Source organism: Pristiophorus japonicus, unplaced genomic scaffold, assembly GCF_044704955.1.
Source record: "Pristiophorus japonicus isolate sPriJap1 unplaced genomic scaffold, sPriJap1.hap1 HAP1_SCAFFOLD_807, whole genome shotgun sequence".
Classification (NCBI taxonomy): Eukaryota; Metazoa; Chordata; class Chondrichthyes; family Pristiophoridae; genus Pristiophorus; species Pristiophorus japonicus.
In genome coordinates, this window is record NW_027254726.1 from 183,677 (window position 1) to 195,000 (window position 11,324).

General features: G+C 63.0%; 1 protein-coding gene across 1 annotated transcript in view; it reads right to left on the minus strand.

Annotated features, from left to right (window-relative positions):
* Positions 1-11,324, minus strand: part of LOC139257135 (zinc-binding protein A33-like) — a 145,425-nt gene that overhangs the window by 133,000 nt on the left and 1,101 nt on the right. Inside the window, exon 2 of the mRNA XM_070874407.1 lies at positions 10,280-10,375. Coding sequence (XP_070730508.1) covers positions 10,280-10,375 — 96 coding nt within the window. The remainder of the gene's footprint in view (positions 1-10,279; positions 10,376-11,324) is intronic.

Sequence of the window (11,324 nt, forward strand, 5' to 3'; positions counted from 1 at the left end):
GGCCCGAGAGCGAAGGGACCCAGGTCCGAGAGAGAAGGGACCCAGGCCCGAGAGAGAAGGGACCCAGGTCCGAGAGAGAAGGGACCCAGGCCCGAGAGAGAAGGGACTGAGGCCCGAGAGAGAAGGGACCCAGGCCCGAGAGAGAAGGGACTGAGGCCCGAGAGAGAAGGGACTGAGGCCCGAGGGAGAAGGGACTGAGGCCCGAGAGAGAAGGGACAGAGGCCCGAGAGAGAAACATAGAAACATAGAAACATAGAAAATAGGTGCAGGAGCAGGCCATTCAGCCCTTCTAGCCTGCACCGCCATTCAATGAGTTCATGGCTGAACATGAAACTTCAGTACCCCCTTCCTGCTTTCTCGCCATAACCCTTGATCCCCCGAGTAGTAAGGACTTCATCTAACTCCCTTTTGAATATATTTAGTGAATTGGCCTCAACTACTTTCTGTGGTAGAGAATTCCACAGGTTCACCACTCTCTGGGTGAAGAAGTTTCTCCTCATCTCGGTCCTAAATGGCTTACCCCTTATCCTCAGACTGTGACCCCTGGTTCTGGACTTCCCCAACATTGGGAACATTCTTTCTGCATCTAACCTGTCTAAACCCGTCAGAATTTTAAACGTTTCTATGAGGTCCCCTCTCATTCTTCTGAACTCCAGTGAATACAAGCCCAATTGATCCAATCTTTCTTGATAGGTCAGTCCCGCCATCCCGGGAATCAGTCTGGTGAACCTTCGCTGCACTCCCTCAATAGCAAGAATGTCCTTCCTCAAGTTAGGAGACCAAAACTGTACACAATACTCCAGGTGTGGCCTCACCAAGGCCCTGTACAACTGAGGCCCGAGAGAGAAGGGACTGAGCCCCGAGAGAAAAGGGACTGAAGCCCGATAGAGAAGGGACTGAGGCCCGAGAGAGAAGGGACCGAGGCCCGAGAGAGAAGGGTTCCAGGCCCGAGAGAGAAGGGACCCAGGCCCGAGAGAGAAGGGACCGAGGCCCGAGAGAGAAGGGACAGCGGCCCGAGAGAGAAGGGACCCAGGCCCGAGAGAGAAGGGACTGAGGCCCGAGAGAGAAGGGACTGAGGCCCGAGAGAGAAGGGACCCAGGCCCGAGAGAGAAGGGACTGAGGCCCGAGAGAGAAGGGACCCAGGCCCGAGAGAGAAGGGACTGAGGCCCGAGAGAGAAAGGACCGAGGCCCGAGAGAGAAGGGTTCCAGGCCCGAGAGAGAAGGGACCCAGGCCCGAGAGAGAAGGGACCGAGGCCCGAGAGAGAAGGGACAGCGGCCCGAGAGAGAAGGGACCGAGGCCCGAGAGAGAAGGGACCCAGGCCCGAGAGAGAAGGGACTGAGGCCCGAGAGAGAAGGGACCCAGGCCCGAGAGAGAAGGGACTGAGGCCCGAGAGAGAAGGGACCCAGGCCCGAGAGAGAAGGGACTGAGGCCCGAGAGAGAAGGGACTGAGGCCCGAGAGAGAAGGGACTGAGGCCCGAGAGAGAAGGGACCCATGCCCGAGAGAGAAGGGACCCAGGCCCGAGAGAGAAGGGACTGAGGCCCGAGAGAGAAGGGACTGAGGCCCGAGAGAGAAGGGACCGAGGCCCGAGAGAGAAGGGACCCAGGCCCGAGAGAGAAGGGACCGAGGCCCGAGAGAGAAGGGACTGAGGCCCGAGAGAGAAGGGACTGAGGCCCGAGAGAGAAGGGACTGAGGCCCGAGAGAGAAGGGACCCAGGCCCGAGAAAGAAGGGACTGAGGCCCGAGAGAGTAAGGACTGAGGCCCGAGAGAGAAGGGACCCAGGCCCGAGAGAGAAGGGACTGAGGCCCGAGAGAGAAGGGACCCAGGCCCGAGAGAGAAGGGACCCAGGCCCGAGAGAGAAGGGACCCAGGCACGAGAGAGAAGGGACTGAGGCCCGAGAGAGAAGGGACTGAGGCCCGACAGAGAAGGGACTGAGGCCCGAGAGAGAAGGGACCCAGGCCCGAGAGAGAAGGGACTGAGGCCCGAGAGAGTAAGGACTGAGGCCCGAGAGAGAAGGGACGCAGGCCCGAGAGAGAAGGGACTGAGGCCCGAGAGAGAAGGGACTCAGGCCCGAGAGAGAAGGGACCCAGGTCCGAGAGAGAAGGGACCCAGGCCCGAGAGAGAAGGGACCCAGGTCCGAGAGAGAAGGGACCCAGGCCCGAGAGAGAAGGGACTGAGGCCCGAGAGAGAAGGGACCCAGGCCCGAGAGAGAAGGGACTTAGGCCCGAGAGAGAAGGGACTGAGGCCCGAGGGAGAAGGGACTGAGGCCCGAGAGAGAAGGGACAGAGGCCCGAGAGAGAAGGGACCGAGGCCCGAGAGAGAAGGGACCGAGGCCCGAGAGAGAAGGGACCCAGGCCCGAGAGAGAAGGGACCCAGGCCCGAGAGAGAAGGGACCCAGGCCCGAGAGAAGGGACCGAGGCCCGAGAGAGAAGGGACCCAGGCCCGAGAGAGAAGGGACTGAGGCCCGAGAGAGAAGGGACTGAGGCCCGAGAGAGAAGGGACCCAGGCCCGAGAGAGAAGGGACTGAGGCCCGAGAGAGAAGGGACCCAGGCCCGAGAGAGAAGGGACCCAGGCCCGAGAGAGAAGGGACCGAGGCCCGAGAGAGAAGGGACTGAGGCCCGAGAGAGAAGGGACTGAGGCCCGAGAGAGAAGTGACTGAGGCCCGAGAGAGAAGGGACCCAGGCCCGAGAAAGAAGGGACTGAGGCCCGAGAGAGTAAGGACTGAGGCCCGAGAGAGAAGGGACCCAGGCCCGAGAGAGAAGGGACTGAGGCCCGAGAGAGAAGGGACCCAGGCCCGAGAGAGAAGGGACCCAGGCCCGAGAGAGAAGGGACCCAGGCACGAGAGAGAAGGGACTGAGGCCCGAGAGAGAAGGGACTGAGGCCCGAGAGAGAAGGGACTGAGGCCCGAGAGAGAAGGGACCCAGGCCCGAGAGAGAAGGGACTGAGGCCCGAGAGAGTAAGGACTGAGGCCCGAGAGAGAAGGGACCCAGGCCCGAGAGAGAAGGGACCCAGGTCCGAGAGAGAAGGGACCCAGGCCCGAGAGAGAAGGGACCCAGGTCCGAGAGAGAAGGGACCCAGGCCCGAGAGAGAAGGGACTGAGGCCCGAGAGAGAAGGGACCCAGGCCCGAGAGAGAAGGGACTGAGGCCCGAGAGAGAAGGGACTGAGGCCCGAGGGAGAAGGGACTGAGGCCCGAGAGAGAAGGGACTGAGGCCCGAGAGAGAAGGGACCCAGGCCCGAGAGAGAAGGGACCCAGGCACGAGAGAGAAGGGACTGAGGCCCGAGAGAGAAGGGACTGAGGCCCGAGAGAGAAGGGACCCAGGCCCGAGAGAGAAAGGACTGAGGCCCGAGAGAGAAGGGACCGAGGCCCGAGAGAGACGGGACTGAGGCCCGAGAGAGAAGGGTCCCAGGCCCGAGAGAGAAGGGACTGAGGCCCGAGAGAGAAGGGACCCAGGCCCGAGAGAGAAGGGACTGAGGCCCGAGAGAGAAGGGAGCCAGGCCCGAGAGAGAAGGGACTGAGGCCCGAGAGAGAAGGGACCGAGGCCCGAGAGAGTAGGGACCCAGGCCCGAGAGAGAAGGTACTGAGGCCCGAGAGAGAAGGGACCCAGGCCCGAGAGAGAAGGGACTGAGGCCCGAGAGAGAAGGGACCCAGGCCCGAGAGAGAAGGGACTGAGGCCCGAGAGAGAAGGGACTGAGGCCCGAGAGAGAAGGGACTGAGGCCCGAGAGAGAAGGGACTGAGGCCCGAGAGAGAAGGGACCCAGGCCCGAGAGAGAAGGGACCCAGGCACGAGAGAGAAGGGACTGAGGCCCGAGAGAGAAGGGACCCAGGCCCGAGAGAGAAGGGACTGAGGCCCGAGAGAGAAGGGACTGAGCCCCGAGAGAGAAGGGACTGAAGCCCGATAGAGAAGGGACTGAGGCCCTAGAGAGAAGGGACCGAGGCCCGAGAGAGAAGGGTTCCAGGCCCGAGAGAGAAGGGACCCAGGCCCGAGAGAGAAGGGACCGAGGCCCGAGAGAGAAGGGACAGCGGCCCGAGAGAGAAGGGACCCAGGCCCGAGAGAGAAGCGACCCAGGCCCGAGAGAGAAGGGACCGAGGCCCGAGAGAGAAGGGACCCAGGCCCGAGAGAGAAGGGACCGAGGCCCGAGAGAGAAGGGACCCAGGCCCGGGAGAGAAGGGACCGAGGCCCGAGAGAGAAGGGACAGAGGCCCGAGAGAGAAGGGACCGAGGCCCGAGAGAGAAGGGACCCAGGCCCGAGAGAGAAGGGACTGAGGCCCGAGAGAGAAGGGACCCAGGCCCGAGAGAGAAGGGACTGAAGCCCGAGAGAGAAGGGACCCAGGCCCGAGAGAGAAGGGACCGAGGCCCGAGATAGAAGGGACCCAGGCCCGAGAGAGAAGGGACCGAGGCCCGAGAGAGAAGGGACTGAGGCCCGAGAGAGAAGGGACTGAGGCCCGAGAGAGAAGGGACTGAGGCCCGAGAGAGAAGGGACCCAGGCCCGAGAAAGAAGGGACTGAGGCCCGAGAGAGTAAGGACTGAGGCCCGAGAGAGAAGGGACCCAGGCCCGAGAGAGAAGGGACTGAGGCCCGAGAGAGAAGGGACCCAGGCCCGAGAGAGAAGGGACCCAGGCCCGAGAGAGAAGGGACCCAGGCACGAGAGAGAAGGGACTGAGGCCCGAGAGAGAAGGGACTGAGGCCCGAGAGAGAAGGGACTGAGGCCCGAGAGAGAAGGGACCCAGGCCCGAGAGAGAAGGGACTGAGGCCCAAGAGAGTAAGGACTGAGGCCCGAGAGAGAAGGGACACAGGCCCGAGAGAGAAGGGACTGAGGCCCGAGAGAGAAGGGACCCAGGCCCGAGAGAGAAGGGACCCAGGTCCGAGAGAGAAGGGACCCAGGCCCGAGAGAGAAGGGACCCAGGTCCGAGAGAGAAGGGACCCAGGCCCGAGAGAGAAGGGACTGAGGCCCGAGAGAGAAGGGACCCAGGCCCGAGAGAGAAGGGACTGAGGCCCGAGAGAGAAGGGACTGAGGCCCGAGGGAGAAGGGACTGAGGCCCGAGAGAGAAGGGACTGAGGCCCGAGAGAGAAGGGACTGAGGCCCGAGAGAGGAGGGACCGAGGCCCGAGAGAGAAGGGACTGAGGCCCGAGAGAGAAGGGTCCCAGGCCCGAGAGAAAAGGGACTGAGGCCCGAGAGAGAAGGGACCCAGGCCCGAGAGAGAAGGGACTGAGGCCCGAGAGAGAAGGGAGCCAGGCCCGAGAGAGAAGGGACTGAGGCCCGAGAGAGAAGGGACCGAGGCCCGAGAGAGAAGGGACCCAGGCCCGAGAGAGAAGGGACTGAGGCCCGAGAGAGAAGGGACCCAGGCCCGAGAGAGAAGGGACTGAGGCCCGAGAGAGAAGGGACCCAGGCCCGAGAGAGAAGGGACTGAGGCCCGAGAGAGAAGGGACTGAGGCCCGAGAGAGAAGGGACTGAGGCCCGAGAGAGAAGGGACTGAGGCCCGAGAGAGAAGGGACCCAGGCCCGAGAGAGAAGGGACCCAGGCCCGAGAGAGAAGGGACTGAGGCCCGAGAGAGAAGGGACCCAGGCCCGAGAGAGAAGGGACTGAGGCCCGAGAGAGAAGGGACTGAGCCCCGAGAGAGAAGGGACTGAAGCCCAATAGAGAAGGGACTGAGGCCCGAGAGAGAAGGGACTGAGGCCCGAGAGAGAAGGGACCCAGGCCCGAGAGAGAAGGGACCGAGGCCCGAGAGAGAAGGGACCCAGGCCCGAGAGAGAAGGGACCGAGGCCCGAGAGAGAAGGGACCCAGGCCCGGGAGAGAAGGGACCGAGGCCCGAGAGAGAAGGGACAGAGGCCCGAGAGAGAAGGGACCGAGGCCCGAGAGAGAAGGGACCCAGGCCCGAGAGAGAAGGGACTGAGGCCCGAGAGAGAAGGGACCCAGGCCCGAGAGAGAAGGGACTGAAGCCCGAGAGAGAAGGGACCCAGGCCCGAGAGAGAAGGGACCGAGGCCCGAGATAGAAGGGACCCAGGCCCGAGAGAGAAGGGACCGAGGCCCGAGAGAGAAGGGACTGAGGCCCGAGAGAGAAGGGACTGAGGCCCGAGAGAGAAGGGACTGAGGCCCGAGAGAGAAGGGACCCAGGCCCGAGAAAGAAGGGACTGAGGCCCGAGAGAGTAAGGACTGAGGCCCGAGAGAGAAGGGACCCAGGCCCGAGAGAGAAGGGACTGAGGCCCGAGAGAGAAGGGACCCAGGCCCGAGAGAGAAGGGACCCAGGCCCGAGAGAGAAGGGACCCAGGCACGAGAGAGAAGGGACTGAGGCCCGAGAGAGAAGGGACTGAGGCCCGAGAGAGAAGGGACTGAGGCCCGAGAGAGAAGGGACCCAGGCCCGAGAGAGAAGGGACTGAGGCCCAAGAGAGTAAGGACTGAGGCCCGAGAGAGAAGGGACACAGGCCCGAGAGAGAAGGGACTGAGGCCCGAGAGAGAAGGGACCCAGGCCCGAGAGAGAAGGGACCCAGGTCCGAGAGAGAAGGGACCCAGGCCCGAGAGAGAAGGGACCCAGGTCCGAGAGAGAAGGGACCCAGGCCCGAGAGAGAAGGGACTGAGGCCCGAGGGAGAAGGGACTGAGGCCCGAGAGAGAAGGGACTGAGGCCCGAGAGAGAAGGGACTGAGGCCCGAGAGAGGAGGGACCGAGGCCCGAGAGAGAAGGGACTGAGGCCCGAGAGAGAAGGGTCCCAGGCCCGAGAGAAAAGGGACTGAGGCCCGAGAGAGAAGGGACCCAGGCCCGAGAGAGAAGGGACTGAGGCCCGAGAGAGAAGGGAGCCAGGCCCGAGAGAGAAGGGACTGAGGCCCGAGAGAGAAGGGACCGAGGCCCGAGAGAGAAGGGACTGAGGCCCGAGAGAGAAGGGACTGAGGCCCGAGAGAGAAGGGACTGAGGCCCGAGAGAGAAGGGACTGAGGCCCGAGAGAGAAGGGACCCAGGCCCGAGAGAGAAGGGACCCAGGCCCGAGAGAGAAGGGACTGAGGCCCGAGAGAGAAGGGACCCAGGCCCGAGAGAGAAGGGACTGAGGCCCGAGAGAGAAGGGACTGAGCCCCGAGAGAGAAGGGACTGAAGCCCAATAGAGAAGGGACTGAGGCCCGAGAGAGAAGGGACTGAGGCCCGAGAGAGAAGGGACCCAGGCCCGAGAGAGAAGGGACTGAGGCCCGAGAGAGAAGGGACTGAGGCCCGAGAGAGAAGGGACTGAGCCCCGAGAGAGAAGGGACCGAGGCCCGAGAGAGAAGGGACTGAGGCCCGAGAGAGAAGGGACCCAGGCCCGAGAGAGAAGGGACCGAGGCCCGAGAGAGAAGGGACAGCGGCCCGAGAGAGAAGGGACCCAGGCCCGAGAGAGAAGGGACCCAGGCCCGAGAGAGAAGGGACTGAGGCCCGAGAGAGAAGGGACCCAGGCCCGAGAGAGAAGGGACTGAGGCCCGAGGGAGAAGGGAACCAGGCCCGAGAGATAAGGGACTGAGGCCCGAGAGAGAAGGGACCCAGGCCCGAGAGAGAAGGGACTGAGGCCCGAGAGAGAAGGGACCCAGGTCCGAGAGAGAAGGGACCCAGGCCCGAGAGAGAAGGGACTGAGGCCCGAGAGAGAAGGGACCGAGGCCCGAGAGAGAAGGGACCCAGGTGCGAGAGAGAAGGGACCCAGGCCCGAGAGAGAAGGGACTGAGGCCCGAGAGAGAAGGGACCCAGGCCCGAGAGAGAAGGGACTGAGGCCCGAGAGAGAAGGGACTGAGGCCCGAGAGAGAAGGGATCCAGGCCCGAGAGAGAAGGGACTGAGGCCCGAGAGAGAAGGGACCCAGGCCCGAGAGAGAAGGGACCCAGGCCCAAGAGAGTAGGGACCCAGGCCCGAGAGAGAAGGGACTGAGGCCCGAGAGAGAAGGGACCCAGGCCCGAGAGAGAAGGAACCCAGGCCCGAGAGAGAAGGGACCCAGGTCCGAGAGAGAAGGGACCGAGGCCCAAGAGAGTAGGGACCCAGGCCCGAGAGAGAAGGGACTGAGGCCCGAGAGAGAAGGGACCCAGGCCCGAGAGAGAAGGAACCCAGGCCCGAGAGAGAAGGGACCCAGGCCCGAGAGAGAAGGGACCGAGGCCCGAGAGAAAAGGGACCGAGGCCCGAGGGAGAAGGGACCCAGGCCCGAGAGAGAAGGGACCCAGGTCCGAGAGAAAAGGGACTGAGGCCTGAGAGAGAAGGGACTGAGGCCCGAGAGCGAAGGGACTGAGGCCCAAGAGAGAAGGGACTGAGGCCCGAGAGAGAAGGGACCCAGGCCCGGGAGAGAAGTGACCCAGGCCCGAGGGAGAAGGGACCCAGTCCCGAGAGAGAAGGGACTGAGGCCCGAGAGAGAAGGGACTGAGGCCGGAGAGAGAAGGGACCCAGGGCCGAGAGAGAAGGGACCCAGGCCCGAGAGAGAAGGGACTGAGGCCCGAGAGAGAAGGGACCCAGGCCCGAGAGAGAAGGGATTGTGGCCCGAGAGAGAAGGGAGTGAGGCCCGAGAGAGAAGGGACTGAGGCCCGAGAGAGAAGGGACGGAGGTCCGAGAGAGAAGGGACCGAGGCCCGAGAGAGAAGGGACCGAGGCCCGAGAGAGAAGGGACCGAGGCCCGAGAGAGAAGGGACCGAGGCCCGAGAGAGAAGGGACCGAGGCCCGAGAGAGAAGGGACCGATGCCCGAGACAGAAGGCTCCCAGGCCCGAGAGAGAAGGGACCCAGGCCCGAGAGAGAAGGGACCGAGGCCCGAGAGAGAAGGGACCCAGGCCCGAGAGAGAAGGGACCCAGGCCCGAGAGAGAAGGGACTGAGGCCCGAGAGAGAAGGGACTGAGGCCCGAGAGAGAAGGGACTGAGGCCCGAGAGAGAAGGGACCCAGGCCCGAGAGAGAAGGGACTGAGGCCCGAGAGAGAAGGGACTGAGGCCCGAGAGAGAAGGGACTGAGGCCCGAGAGAGAAGGGACTGAGGCCCGAGAGAGAAGGGACTGAGGCCCGAGAGAGAAGGGACCCAGGCCCGAGAGAGAAGGGACTGAGGCCCGAGAGAGAAGGGACCCAGGCCCGAGAGAGAAGGGACTGAGGCCCGAGAGAGAAGGGACCCAGGCCCGAGAGAGAAGGGACTGAGGCCCGAGAGAGAAGGGACCCAGGCACGAGAGAGAAGGGACCCAGGCCCGAGAGAGAAGGGACCCAGGCCCGAGAGAGAAGGGACCCAGGCCCGAGAGAGAAGGGACTGAGGCCCGAGAGAGAAGGGACTGAGGCCCGAGAGAGAAGGGACCCAGGCCCGAGAGAGAATGGACTGAAGCCCGAGAGAGAAGGGACTGAGGCCCGAGAGAGAAGGGACTGAAGCCCGAGAGAGAAGGGACTGAGGCCCGAGAGAGAAGGGACTGAGGCCCGAGAGAGAAGGGACCCAGGCCCGAGAGAGAAGGGACTGAGGCCGAGAGAGAAGGGACTGAGGCCCGAGAGAGAAGGGACCCAGGCCCGACAGAGAAGGGACTGAGGCCCGAGAGAGAAGGGACTGAGGCCCGAGAGAGAAGGGACCCAGGCCCGAGAGAGAAGGGACTGAGGCCCGAGAGAGAAGGGACCCAGGCCCGAGAGAGAAGGGACTGAGGCCCGAGAGAGAAGGGACCGAGGCCCGAGAGAGAAGGGACCCAGGCCCGAGAGAGAAGGGACTGAGGCCCGAGAGAGAAGGGACCCAGGCCCGAGAGAGAAGGGACTGAGGCCCGAGAGAGAAGGGACTGAGGCCCGAGAGAGAAGGGACTGAGGCCCGAGAGAGAAGGGACCCAGGCCCGAGAGAGAAGGGACTGAGGCCCGAGAGAGAAGGGACTGAGGCCGGAGAGAGAAGGGACCCAGGCCCGAGAGAGAAGGGACTGAGGCCCGAGAGAGAAGGAACCCAGGCCCGAGAGAGAAGGGACTGATGCCCGAGAGAGAAGGGACCCAGACCCGAGAGAGAAGGGACTGAGGCCCGAGAGAGAAGGGACCCAGGCCCGAGAGAGAAGGGACTGAGGCCCGAGAGAGAAGGGACTGAGGCACGAGAGAGAAGGGACTGAGGCCCGAGAGAGAAGGGACCCAGGCCCGAGAGAGAAGGGACTGAGGCCCGAGAGAGAAGGGACCCAGGCCCGAGAGAGAAGGGACTGAGGTCCGAGAGAGAAGGGACCCAGGCCCGAGAGAGAAGGGACTGAGGCCCGAGAGAGAAGTGACCCAGGCCCGAGAGAGAAGGGACCCAGGCCCGAGAGAGAAGGGACCCAGGCCCGAGAGAGAAGGGACCCAGGCCCGAGAGAGACAGCGGAGAGAGTACTCACTCTGATGGCTGAAATCGTCTCTTGCTGTTCCCGTTCCCTCTTCTGTCCATGGGCCTTCCTCTCTGCCGCTCTGTCCAATGCTGATCTCAGCTTACCCTGTAATGAACATAAGAAGAACAAAAATAGGCGGAGTCAGCCATTCAGCCCCTCGAGCCTGCTCCGCCATTTAATACGATCATGGCTGATCTGACCATGGACTCAGCTCCACTTCCCCGCCCGCTCCCCATAACCCCTTATTCCCTTTTCGCTCAAAAATCTGTCTCTCTCCAATATATTCAATGTCCCGGCTTCCACAGCTCTCTGGGACAGCAAATTCCACAGATTTACAACCCTCAGAAAAGAAATTCCTCCTCATCTCAGTTTTAAATGGGCGGCCCCTTATTCTAAGACCATGCCCCCTAGTTCTAGTCTCCCCCATCAGTGGAAACATCCTCTCTGCATCCACCTTGTCAAGCCCCCTCATAATCTTATACGTTTCGATAAGATCACCTCTCATTCTTCTGAATTCCAATGAGTAGAGGCCCAACCTCCTCAACCTTTCCTCATAAGTCAACCCCCTCATCTCCGGAATCAACCGAGTGAACCTTCTCTGAACTGCCTCCAAAACAAGTATATTCTTTTAAATCATCAGCATAGGCAGTCCCTCGGGATCGAGGAAGACTTGCTTCCACTCTAAACATGAGTTCTCAGGTGACTGAACAGTCCAATATGGGAACCACAGTCCCTGTCACAGGTGGGACAGACAGTGGTTGAGGGAAGGGGAGGGTGGGACTGGTTTGCCGCACGCTCCTTCCGCTGCCTGCGCTTGGTTTCTGCATGCTCTCGGCGACGAGACTCGAGGTGCTCAGCGCCCTCCCGGATGCACTTCCTCCACTTAGGGCGGTCTTTGGCCAGGGACTCCCAGGTGTCGGTGGGGATGTTGCACTTTATCAGGGAGGCTTTGAGGGTGTCCCTGTAACGTTTCCTCTGCCCACCTTTGGCTCGTTTGCCGTGAAGGAGTTCCGAGTAGAGCACTTGCTTTGGGAGTCTCGTGTCGGGCATGCGG